Source organism: Perna viridis, chromosome 14 (genome assembly GCF_037379345.1).
Source record: "Perna viridis isolate PV_CMFRI_1.1 ecotype Kerala chromosome 14, ASM3737934v1, whole genome shotgun sequence".
NCBI lineage: Eukaryota > Metazoa > Mollusca > Bivalvia > Mytilida > Mytilidae > Perna > Perna viridis.
In genome coordinates, this window is record NC_142458.1 from 15,617,733 (window position 1) to 15,631,411 (window position 13,679).

The 13,679-nt window shown below is 31.0% G+C and overlaps 2 protein-coding genes across 16 annotated transcripts in view; one reads left to right on the forward strand and one right to left on the reverse strand.

Moving 5' to 3' along the window:
* Positions 1–2,594, forward strand: LOC148598368 (cyclic GMP-AMP synthase-like receptor 1). The gene has a single exon (XM_088560975.1). It carries the CDS (start codon positions 403–405, stop codon positions 2,200–2,202), a length of 1,800 nt encoding a protein of 599 aa, XP_088417101.1. The 5' UTR covers positions 1–402; the 3' UTR covers positions 2,203–2,594.
* Positions 2,595–5,458: 2,864 nt separating this feature from the next.
* LOC148598369 (dual specificity tyrosine-phosphorylation-regulated kinase 4-like) overlaps positions 5,459–13,679 on the reverse strand; it is an 87,347-nt gene continuing 79,126 nt past the window's right edge. For 6 of the 15 annotated variants that reach the window (XM_088560042.1, XM_088560053.1, XM_088560038.1 and 3 more), the window contains one exon: positions 5,459–11,974. In XM_088560042.1, coding sequence (XP_088416168.1) covers positions 11,826–11,974 — 149 coding nt within the window. In that variant the 3' untranslated portion in view covers positions 5,459–11,825. The remainder of the gene's footprint in view (positions 11,975–13,679) is intronic. The other 9 variants (XM_088560050.1, XM_088560043.1, XM_088560044.1 and 6 more) reach the window with 3 other exon arrangements.

Below are 13,679 nucleotides of genomic sequence, written 5' to 3' on the forward strand. Positions count from 1 at the left end.
TATTTCCTGGCTTCGCTTTAATAACTTTATAAACTCATAATAGCTCTTTTGTTGGGTTTTGTATTCATTCGCTTCATTATATTTATGTTATCGTTTTTTGCATTTATTTTTTTTTAATTTTAGTCTATAAACGTTTGGATAACATTCAAAAAAGAGCGGCGACATGACCTATTTATAAATTTGGGAAAAAATAAGGAAAACATTTCATGGAAATGGGAAGAATGATGTACGGATAAATGCTGAATTGAATACTATAAAATTTTAAAACCTCAGAATATTGGACTTCCCGGCAATTGTTGATCATTTATTATAATTTAAATACACTCCACGTTTCCCCTCTACCATAATGGAAATGATGAATGATTCATAAATTCATAGTTTAGGTAGATAAGGAGCATAATAATGGATAACGATTCAAAATACAAATCGATTAAACTGTATAATTCTCTATGTCAAGTGTTTGGATCTAAAAACGTCGTAAAAAGTCGACATTACATGTATTTCGCTGTCGAGAAATTAACAAATTCAGGCTACCAGCAAACCATACCAAGTGGCAGTAGAGCAGAAGGATTAGAGTTAAACGGAAGTGATTTTGATATCATGAAGTTATTTAAAAACTTTCATGTTTATGAAAAGTTGTCTGATACCAACATTTCAGAAGATTCTATCAAATTATTGATGGAATACGATGAAACTAAATTAGGATATACAAGACTCCGATTGTTGAATAAGGTTTATAACAACAAAATATACTGGAATAAGAAATACTATGATATGGGAAGAACTACTATCGATTACTGGTATGAAGGGATTAAGTACTTGTCTAGCTCAGGTGTCAGGGAAACTTTGGCTGCAAGAGGTTCGACTCCCCATGGACCATGTCAGATTCTGAAATCAAAAACATCTTTTGAAAGAGAAATTCTACTTGGTTTCAGATGTAAGGACTGGATTTCCTTAGCAAATTCATGGACTTCTAGGAAAAGAAGTGTGTGGCCAAGTTCAGAACTTATCAATGAAATAAAACAATACGGTGTATTATTTGTTCCTGTAGGCTGCAAAACATCTAAACACGAAGACATTGAATGGAGAATATCATTTGCTGTTGCGGAGAAACATTTGATCCATTCCTTCACGCACACACAGTTTTTATGCTATGCAATGATAAAGACAATTTTATCGGATATAATTAAGAAACGACATGCTGACATACTTTGTTCGTATTTTGTTAAGAATATAATGTTATGGTTGTCTGAAGAGTACGATCCCTCCTACTGGGTAGAAACAAATCTTACACAGTGTATCCAGACCTGTTTGAACCGATTATCATATTGTGTACAGTACCAAATATGCCAGCATTACTTCATCCCTGAAATCAACTTCTTTGAAGGAAGATTCAGTGGAAAAGAACACGCAACACTGCTCCTTTCCTTATACGAAATTAAATTTAGTGGTTTGAATGCTTTGTTACATACAAAAACGTTTCAGAATTTCAGAACATTATATAGACCTATCACACAACTCAAAGATAACGAAACTGTGATGTCATCTGCTGTATCACCTATCGCCTGGATAAGTGGTTTGATATCGAGAGCAGCATGTCGAAGTCTTTTCTCAAGGGCACTGAAATGTGTCGCGCGATGTACAACTTTATCGGCAAAGCGAATAATCGTGTATATAATGGCAGCAGAAAGTTATCACAGAGTTTCGACTAATGAAATATTTCGCGTATTTATCGGTCCAAATTGTAACAAATACATCTATAAGCAGTACAAATCAATTTTTCCAGACATAATGATAAGTACAAGAGGTGATTGTGTCAGTGGATGGTGTATGCTGGCTTCTTTGTTCTACAAACTAAAAAACTACAACACGTGCATGTTCATTATAAGGGAAACTCTCGGTAAATGTACACCGAACAAACTAAAAGTATCTTTTCAGACTCAAATTAGACTTCCTAAACACCTTCAGAATATTTTATCAAAATGCCGTAGCGTATGTAATGTCATAATGCATTACTTTTTAATGAATTTAATATTTTATTCGCCGACCCTACTTCCAACTGAAATGCCAAGATCTGTAAACAATAAACCAACCGGAGGCATCGTTATATCACCAGATGTCTACTTATACTTCCTAGATTTCCTCTGTGCCCACCATATGAAAAAAAAACAGAGCAAAGAAACATGCTTTTGGAAATCTTGAATGGACAGCACGTGGACACACTGGTTGCCTGGCTACAAGGCAAATATTAGAAGTTGCCAACAGAATGTTACATTTACCTTAAACGCTTAAAAGTAAATGGTGGTAAATTTGGGCGATTTTTTTTTTCAAATGATCGTAAATGCTGGTTATTATTTACGTGGGTTTAAAAATCATTTAGCGTATAATTTTGCAAGTGAAATGACATAAAAAGCAAATATTAGCGAACTCCGGAAATTAAATAGTAGTATATCTATTATCATCAAATGTTAATCGTATGGAATATTAAAATGTAACTTTATAGATCACGGTTTTATGTATTATGTAGAAACCTGATATATTCAACAAATGCAAGAACGTCTGTACAAGATCTGTGGTGGAATTACAAACAAACTCCACCTTTACAGTTTTACACTGATATTTTCATTCATAAACAAACTTTCCTTTCAGACTTTTTTCCTTTGACTACTGCCCTAATTTTATCAGTTCGATAATTTTGTTACATGCCAAAAAACGTTACAATATTGATATGAATTCGACAATCTCATGGTTTAAATATTCATCTTAAAAAATATCGATAAATTATGTAGAAAATATATCTAATGAATAGGAGACTCAATTCGTTATCGTGAATAAACTTAATGCATTTGTATGATTATTCATGTCAAGAACGCTTGATGATTTAACTCGTGCGCAGAATAGATTCCGAAACACTCGTTAAATCTAGGCGTTCTTCGGCATTCGTGATGTTATTTTGGTAATTCACTATCATATTATTATTATTTGAAATTTTTACTTCTGACATCTGGTTCTATATGTTTTCAATCAAATACGTTTAAATATCAGTTTTCTTCCTTCGTATGATACATCAAAACTAAATTGTATGAACATAAGGGATTCGCCAAATAAAAGCACTATAACTCTTAAATTTAAAAGTCATTACTTAAATGTTTTTTTTTTTCATTACAATAAAATTCTCAACTCATATGTTATATCCATCTTTACACAAAAAAATGTGTAATTAAGGGAACCAAGATTTAGAAAGCAATCCAGGCATATAGACTGGACAGGGAAACCAGACAAAAACAACAAAGAACATGAAATAACCAAAATAATACGTACAAAGAAACAAAACTTAATGAGCAAATCTAACTCCGCCAAAAAATGGGAGCATGGACCAGGTGGACCTTTAAGGTGAGCATCAATCTGATTGAAATAAGCTGTACACTCCCTCGTAAAGTAGTGCAGTGTATCATACAATGTAACAATTGTCTAGTGATTTAAAAAAAACTGGGAGAAAGGACCAGTTGCACCGGTAGGGTAAGCGTCCTCTGTATTTCTGGAAACACCCGCCGAGTTGCCCATAACAAGTACGTACACATTCTTATCGGTTTATTTTCTCAAGCTCTGTTTGCTGATACCTTCGACTACTCAATTGATCAGTCTCTCTAAGAATCAGTCAGTGAGAGATATGGTATGAATAAAAAAACAACATTTTGAAAGTTTAATTTGACCATCAGAATCAAGGGAAATTGACAAGATTTTCCATATCATTTTGGTAAATTTAGTTATAATATAAATTGGAGTGCACTGAAAATTAACATTTCAAGGGCGGATAATTCTGTCAAAAACTTCAATTTTCTTACATCCTATCGAAAAATTCTCAACAAATCCGGTGATGTAGAGATCAAATAATGGTCTTTTCATATAGAAAAAGCATCCTTGAGTGAAATGATATTGTCAGATCAGTGGGGTTTTGACATGCATATTTCTGATTTTTTACATTTTGCCTTATTCTTACAAAACCTTGCAATTAAGACAGTCCAAGAAAAGAGAAAAAAAAATTACACCATTTGTTCAATATTTCGAAATTTAAGTATGCATTGTGAACATGTTCATTTAATCTTCTTGTGGTTTTGATATAATGGTTGTTGTTTTGGGGTTTGTCTACTTTTAGATCTCCAGCCCTTTTCACAAAAAAAAAAATCGTAAGAGTAAAATAAGTCGTAAGTTGTGACGTCACAATACTTAACTCTATCATGACATCATAACTTACGACTACTTTTACACTTACGATTTTTTTGTGAAAAGGACCGCTGCGGCCTTATTTCAAAATGTACGGACATGCAATCTGCTAATTCTCTCTACAAACGATTATCGATGGTCAATGGTTATGAACAGAAGAAAAGGAAAAATTAAGATATATCTTTTACAGTAGTTTTTTATGTATATCAAGAACACTGCGCACACGAATATGTCTGAATGTAAATGTGATGTTAGAATAACAGCGGAAAACAAAACCATGAAGATATCAAACCAAACGCCTTTTTCTTTAGGTTAAACTAACCTATACTTGCCTTTTCTCATTTCCAGATCAATCCTAGTATGTAAAACCTCCGAGACATGATCCATCTAACCTAGATTGCATTTCATCTTCGATTGATCTACACATGGGTGTAAAATACGAAAATACCAATCATTTAAATATATAAACGCCCTGCTTTTTTATAAAAAAAAAAGTGCCAAAATCGAAAACTTAAAGAAAACGAATGAGAGCCTATGCGAATGGTTACAAAGAATAGCATGAAGTTTCTGACATTTGCTGAAAGCATTTATCAGTTAGAGTGCAAAAACAGAAATCCCCCTTTTTTAAACGCAAAAAGTCCTATTACTAAAAACCTACATATAGGGGCAAGTCTTTCGCAGTACCTATTTTATAATGATAATTTGGGGTCAGCTGCAGCCTGCCCTGTGGTGTGAGGATTTCCTAGTCGTTCATTGAAGACCAATGGGTGGCTTTGGGCTGACATTTTCATCTCGGTAGGGTTGTTGTCCCTTTGACATATTCACCATACCTATTCTTGTTATAAATGTTCAAAATTGAAGGGAGCTTTCTTCTATCAATATAATCAATAAACCAAAGTTTTATCTAAATGGCTTAAAGCGTTTGGAAGTTATTGTACCAAGTGGTATATCATTATACGTCCCGTCAAAAGTGATGGGCTAAAGTTAAAAAAAAACGAAAAAGCAAGCCAAAACAGCCGAAACGTACAAACGTGTATTGCAAGGAACAAAACATCTGTGTTGTCTAAAACAAAAGTACATTATCAAATGACAATAAGATAAAAAGACCGTTCCCAATTTCCATATAGGAAGATAAGGAGCTTCCATCAAACAAAGTTAATGTATTATCTGCCGGTATAAGCTTACGGATAGACAGGATGGGACAAATGTCATTGAACAAAACGTGACACAAAGACATGTTTGCACTTTTATTTTTTTACATCTTTTGAAAATATAACTTTTTATGATAAAATTTGGACGGGAAGATTATCACACATAGTTCAACAATAACTTATAACACATATTAAAACACAGGTATTCAGAACTGTTTTATAACATGACAGTTTTTAAAAAAAAAGAAGTAAAGGTTTAATGACTAATAAAATGGAAAAAAAAAACATTAAAATATAGACAAAACAAACTACCATCTTCTTCAATAAATCCACGTCTAGTGATATGAAAAAACTTCGTAGTCAGATTTAAAACTTGATAAATTAAAATATTGTTTCCCCTTTCTCTAAAATAAAGCGTCCTAACTATAATGTTTCATTTCCGTTTCAATAATAAAAAAGTAAATAATGTTTCCCCTATATAAGCATCATATATAAATGTGTTTCTTCTTGAAGTAAAATTGTAACTTGGTTAAAACATATTTTCCCCAACCTTGTCTACCACTACCATTATAGTAGAGTCAGTAAACAGTAACAAATTAAGTAAAATTATGTGTAAGAATCAGGCAATGGGTGGCACATCATATTTCTAAATTTACACTTTTTTGCCTCAAATATATTAAAAAAAATCTAGAAAACAACCGAAACGCTATTCATATTTATCCTGGAGCATCTATGACTTAGATGAATTTTTATTGTTTATAAAGAGGAAATGTGCTGGAAAATTTTCCGGCCATTTTTTCATAGTGCATTTCAACTAAATTTGACCTATCAATATCTTAAAAAGGCAAACATAACAAACTCTTTGATGATTGTTTCTGGAGGTCATGATGAATTAATACTTGGATAATGCCATAATATTTTTGCGCTTTTTTCTTCGTGTGTCACATCGTATACACAATTTTGCCTGATTCTTAGATGGGGAAGTACTTAACTAAGTTTTGCTTACTGTGAGTTTGAGTTTCTACATTCAGAAAAATAATAAAAAATATGATTTTATTGTTTGGGTGTTTAGGAATATTTAAGTGGAATTTAATACTACCTTACCAAGAAGATAAAAAATATAAAAAAAAACATTGTATAATATGACATCAACCTTTTATGGTATACAACATGATTTTGAACCAAATAATATCAACCCCAAAAATCATATTGGCTTCAGTGCAAAAACGGACGTTATTGCACTGACACTACGGATTACTAGTATTTCTAATTTTAAAAAGTATTTTGCTGTACAATGAGAATTAATACTGTACACTTACTACAAAGTTTAGACAACATATCTGAACGTTTCATTGTTCTAATAATAAAATTAAATTCAATAAGTTTGTAAAATTCTACTATGTAATACTAAATGCCTATACTATTATGTTGAGCCCTTTATTGCACTTTTGGTGATAGTTAATAGCTAAAGGTTATCACTATATGACCTATTTTTCTACAATTAAATTATGCAATCAAAATGTATACCTCAGTTTAAATTTAGCAAGATGTCGATAAGTAATTGTAGATTTTTCTTAAGCAAGTCCGCTTTATCTTTCTCCTCTAATATTTGTGTAAGTATCACAATTAAATTACTGGGGACAAACTTGGATTCACTGGACGAATACATCAACAGAATAAAAGTCTACTAGCACTAAAACAACTAATAAATGCAAAATAAATTAAGCAACATGTTTATATATACATTGAATACTGTTTGAGGTAAAATCTGACATCAATTTTTGTTAAGATGTGCTGAAACCCACACGGTGTACAGTTAAACAAAAACATCGATCTAATTTACATATACAAATTTTAGTCTAATTTGAACAAAAACCATATGAGATAAGATGTTGATTTTTCTATGAAATATTGAGATGAGAGATTTAAGTTGGGATCCTATTCACATGGAAACTCAATTTTAACATTAATTAGCTTTAATTTAAACCTAAGAGAGGAATAAAATAATGTTTGATTTCTTTCAATATTCATTTTTTAAGAGGGTGTTCATGCAAAAACGAGACAGTGGGAGGCACATGACAAATTTTGTTTTCAAAAATTGTTCACACATTTCATATCACAAATGTATACTTTCTTAAAGTTGAATGAATGTTTTTGATTGACTTCAATAATTAAAAAGAAATAAATTACATAGAAAGCATTGATATTCTTTTAAGAAAAGGAGAAAACTCTTTTATTTGAGAAAAATTTGGTTGCTTTCTCAGAGAAATTCAAAAACATGTTCAGAGTCATCCATGGTTGATTTAAATTTTTTTTGCGCTATTGGACATACATATGATATAAACATTATATTGACACAACTATTTCCTTGAAGAAAAAAAATACCATATCTTAGGAACTTCCTGGTTTCTAAATAGACAGTCTTTAAAAATATAACAAATGGCACTGAAGTCTACTTTAGATAAATTGAATGGCTGGTCTAAAAGATTTTGAGCAACTTGACTTCTAACAGAAACTGATTGTCAGTGGGTTTAATGTGAAAGCACTGTAATTAGTGGATACCAATTTTCGTGGATTAGGGAAGAAACACCAGTTCGTGGATTCTAGAATTCGTGATTTGGAGGTTTTCAGTATTTCAGTGTACACATCATTGGACATCTTCTTTTCGTTGGGAACCAAAATTCGTGGTTTGGCCTAGCCACGAAATCCACGAAAATTGGTACCCCACGAATAATAAAACTTAAACAGTAATAGGGGTATGACTAGTTTAGGACCAAAATTATAATGCAGTAAATATACAAACGTATGTGACAGACATTTATAATGCCTTAATATTTCCTAGTATGTTTCACAACTTAAACAGTCGTCTGAGTGGATGACCATTTGAATCTAAAAGTGCCAAAGGGATTTTGGAAATAAATATTCTGACCTACACTTCTTAGATATTAATTTTCTGACCCAAGTAGGGATACCTCATACAGTGAAATGGAAATAAGTTCTTGACCTGATGTGGTTGAAAATACTTTTTTCTAATCTTCAAAATTACAAAAATAAATATTCCAATCCCCCAAAAAATTGCCATCCCCCTCTTCAGTATCAAATGTTCCATCCCCTTGCATTCATAATTCCAGAATTTCATGATAGACACAATCAATACATAAAAATTTTTATTTTCAGGATAAAATAAATTTTCTTTCTGAGCTTTGTTGATCATCATTCAACTACTGTTTGAATATTTTCAATTAAAATGATTTAATAATGTAGCAGCCTTTTACATGTTTTAGAGAGAAAGTTAGCATCTAGCTGTTAAGCTTCGTAAGTTTGAATGAAATGAAAAATGTACAAATACAAAGTATCAATCGTTCATGGTCAGTAGAACTGTACTAAATTATGCAATACATGGAGGAAGTTCAATCCAAACTCCAGGGGCTCTTAAACAGAGCAATTTATAATTTACTCTTAACTTTTATTTACAATTATTTCAGTATCAAATTCAGAATATCAGTTCACATGAAATTTAAAATTTTCACTTATGTTTGGTCCAATGAAATTTCTTTACTGGAATACATAATGTTTTACTAGCAATTACTTTATTGAAGTACTATTAAAACTGACAGAAATTCCAAATATCTTGACCAAAAGTTCTACATTTTACCAAGAGTTGAAAGAGTTTTACATAGACTAGAAGTGTAGGATACTGTTTCCGTTACCGATCATTGAACAGTGGATGAGTTTGGTCTTCCTATTTATCAGACACAAAATCGAAATCACTTCCCAAGATTGTATAAGCAGCAAAGATCAAAAATTAAAAACAATATTTCAGAAACAAAAATAGCAAAATAAAATTTATAAACTTAAGGAGGTAGACCTAAGGTAAGGGACACAACTCTTAAAAATCATTGGAACGTTTGTATGCAGCATTTTACATCAATCTTATGTAAGCATCTAAGCCAGCACTCCACAGTTTAGTTTAGTTTCCCACTTTTGGCTAGGATGAAAAATGACATAAATGGAAACCGGTGGTTGCTATAGTGATTAAAAATGAAGAATTTATTGTTGATAAAACATTTTCTGAAAAAAGGGGACTTTTAAAAGTATTTTGCAATGTTTTATATATTTTCAATGTTGAAGGGGCTTTTTTTCAATGACAATTTGACTTCATTGTGAAAGTGAAAGTAAGTCAATTTTTCACCATGCTAAATTTAATAAGTGGATTACAAAGTGAAATAGCTCAAAATCTAACCGGCGATGCCCATTTGAGGAAGGGGTTTTCGAAGGAAAAAGTTTGAACAGTTTCAGGGGATGAAATAAAAATTGCAGATATTTTGCGGGAAATTTGATATTTTTAAACCTGATTTTATGAACTTTTTTGCAAATTTTCGCATATTTTTGCATGGTTTCTATGGTAACCCTATATGCTGTGGGTAATTTTTTACCAGAAAATTTTACTGCATCCTGAAGGCCTTGGCTAGAGCTATTTCTAAATATATAGATTTACAGATGCTTGACATTTTTTTAAAGTGATAAATGTTACAAAGCATCAGATTACAAGACCAAAATTAGGCAGTTCTACAATACTGTGGAGTGCTGGCTAATTATCTTGGATTCATTTTATTCTGCTTCATACGAATGCTTCAGAGCCTTTGGTGAAATTGAATATAATACAAACATAACACTGATTCCATAATATGTCCCTTACCCTAGGTCTACCTCCTTAAAGTACTTGCTAATTTAGGTCAAGAAAAAAAGAGGAAACATGCAGATTAAAAAAAAAAATAGTAATTAACGATTTAAAACAAATGGGATTAAAGAGACTTTTTGGTGAATTTTGACTGATGTTTAGATGGAATACACTATGTTGTTACTACTTCTCTGCTCGTTTGTTTGTTACCTATGTATTGCTGAAGAAAAAAACAAAGCAAGTATATTCTGCAAATATGAAAAATTAACTTGCCTGGAGTTTATTCTTTCATTTCTTTAATAGTTAACCAAACCTTAAGGTTTGAAAGAATTGAATTCTCACTGAAATTGCTGTACATATCTCACATATCGAAAAGTCCTTCAAAAATATATAGGTTAATAGCATTTCAGTAGAAAACGTGGCAGAGTAGAACCCAATGGCCACAATCAATTATGTTAAATATGAATGATATACTTCATATTCAATTATATCCTGATGATAATTATGACTTTTTTTAGCAATATATGTACAATGTATTCCCTGCTTGTAATTACAATCTTAGGTTATACGAAAACATCTGACATAAAGCACCAAACCCATCCAGGCATCAATATTACTTATAATATTTGCTCAGAAAAACAGACTGAAAACTGAAACAAAATCTTAAAACTTAACTTTTCTTATTTTTGAAAATAAATAAAAAATCAATAGAAATGATCAGTGGATGGAAAAAGTATACACACAAAACATGATTTTGATTATGAAAATTTACATAATGGTCAAGTAATGTTGTAAAATATGGATAGTATGTTATTACTGGATGGGAATACTGATCATGTTGATGGGTATAAAAAGATGCATTACAAGGAAAATAAAAAAAAACACAAAAAAAAAACATTATCAAATTAAACAATGGCCCACATTATAATGCCAAAATAATTATTATAAAACAGAAGAGATTAACCTCAGGCATAATAGTCACATTTAAAAATAAACCAAATCTTTAACAAACTTATAAAAAAGTATATCCTTAAAAATTAGTGAATTCTTCATGCCTCTGATTTTAAACAAATATTCTACTGTGAGTTTTAAGATCATTAGTTTTGAAGTTTTAGAGAAGAATGGACAGTTAGTAAGTAGAACTATGGCCAATAATATCCCAGTGGCCTGAAAATCACTAACAACTAAATATTCATAATCTGATTCAACATAGAAATTATTCTATAAAATACCCAAGGTAAATACTGTATTTTAATTAACACCACTGAACAAGCACCTGCCATACCATATAGACATATCATTTCAAACCAATCATAAATTTTAAAACACAACAATCATAAACCATACTTATTATAACAATCATAAATCATACTTATCATAACAATCATTAATCATCCTAATCATAACAATCATTAATCAAACCTGTTGTAACAATCACATACAAACCATTAACAAATTAACAACTCGTATAGAAATGTGTGGTATTACTTCATTTGCTTAGTGTCATTATCTTGAATCAACAAAACTGGCACTATGTAATATTCCTGTTTAAATTTGAAAAGTAAGTGTAAGAGAAAACTTCAGAAAAAAAAACAGTATATGAAGCAGTAATGTCACTGTTCCCATATTATTTCAGGCAAAAAAATATATATACCGGTATAAACAAACAGACAGACCGCATCTATGCAACACCTAATATTCCCATTTCATGGCAGGGGACAAACAAACATATCACAGATATCATGTTTACATTTAATCACATAAATCAACTATTTGTTTCCTATTGGTGGCAAGAATGTTCCATCCTCTATCACAGTATCTTGTTTTTGTAGTTTTTCCTCAGTCAAATTGCTTTCCTCTTTCCGGGCACTTTTTACTGTGGAAGCCTTTGCACTAGGTGCTGTAAAATAATGAGGGCCTACAAAATTAATTATGTTAACACTCTGTTCAATATCATTTCAAAATACAGCAAGAAAGTAACTGAATGGTTTACCTACTAATGATTCTCACACCATGAACACCAACTGGTACCAAAATGCTTCATTTCAAATGAGGTACCAGACAGTAAGGAAGTAGAATTAGTAGATATTGGTGTGTAGCTGATAATGAAAAGGGTCCTTAATATACACATACAAACATGAATGGGCAAAAATTAAAATACAATTACAAGGACTTTGAAACATGATTTTCAACTTTCTTGTTTTTCTTTTGATAAATGCGTTATAAAATTCACAACATAAAATCTGCATAGCCAAAATGATTAATCAAATTGCTGAACAATTTTGCTCAGAAAGGAAAATTCATGCTGGCATAAACTGACTACTACAACAATACGAGATTATACCACTCTAATATCAACAAAAAATACAAAAATTGTAACTGGGACAGTTGCAAAACAGAATTTCTTTAAAGAAAGTCCAGGAAATTTTATTTGTACACAAAATAGTATGAACATGATTAACAACCCCCTTCAATTTAAAAGTTTTGATCTGAAAACAATTTATTGGTTTACTGTAAACATAAACACACAGGTTTCATTTTCATATTTTTTAGTAAGATTTAGATATGAAGATGAAAATAATCTTACATAAGTATATTTGTCAATGCATCCAAATATGACATGACCAACTTCGTGAATTTTATACAGGTCAAAATTTTGTAATTCCACCACTAAAAAAAATTGATGACACCAAAACATTCTGATTAATAATTTATACTGTATTTATAAATGTTACCAATATCTAAGGTAAATCTTATGATGAACCTCAATTTTTCACTGTAAGAAATAACAAAATCATGGTGCACCACAAATTAGCACAAGAAAAAATAATCTCCTGAAAATGTTTTTTTTTTTAAATTATTTTTTTAAGTTCTTATGTATCAGGTAAAAAGATGTTGCTACCTTACATGGCAACTGATGGATGATGCCAGACTTTAAGAGAGCTGATGAGGAAAAAGAGGAATCATTCAAAAACATTTTGCTTAAACATACTGTATCTTAAAATAACATGGTTCTTCTCTATAATTTGATATTGAAAAAAGAAAAAAAAACAGCACAAACCAGGAAAAAAATGGAACAGAAAATATCATGTATATTAATCACCCACTCTGGAAATTAGTAGTTCAAACCAAATTAAAATACACACAGACAGACAGACATCAGTAGTGCAGCACAAATTGGCCCAGCACTAAGCTTTTTGGAAAAAAAATCACATTCTAACTGTAAAAAATAATCTGTCTTTAATTATAATGCATTAAAATGATTAATATGTCTTCTTTACAAGAGCCATGCATGTTTCATTTAACAGTTCTACAAAGAAATATGTCCATTCAAATCAATTGTCAGTAGTCATGTGACCTTTCTCTGTAAATGGATTGGTTGATCCTATTAACATTCTGGTCTACAAAGAAATATGTCCATTGAAATCAATTGTCAGTAGTCATGTGACCTTTCTCTGTAAATGGATTGGTTGATCCTATTAACATTCTGGTCAATAAGATAGTGAAGGGTTGATCATTACTCATAGCAGGAAAAAGTCAATATAAACTTCAAAAGTATTTCTGTCCAAAAGGTAGAGTAAATGATCTGGTATTACAAATTCTAAATGGTAGTAGACATAGTT

Excerpts from the sequence above, each read along its gene's own strand:
- LOC148598368 (XM_088560975.1), top strand. The coding sequence starts at position 403 with ATGGATAACGATTCAAAATACAAATCGATTAAACTGTATAATTCTCTA.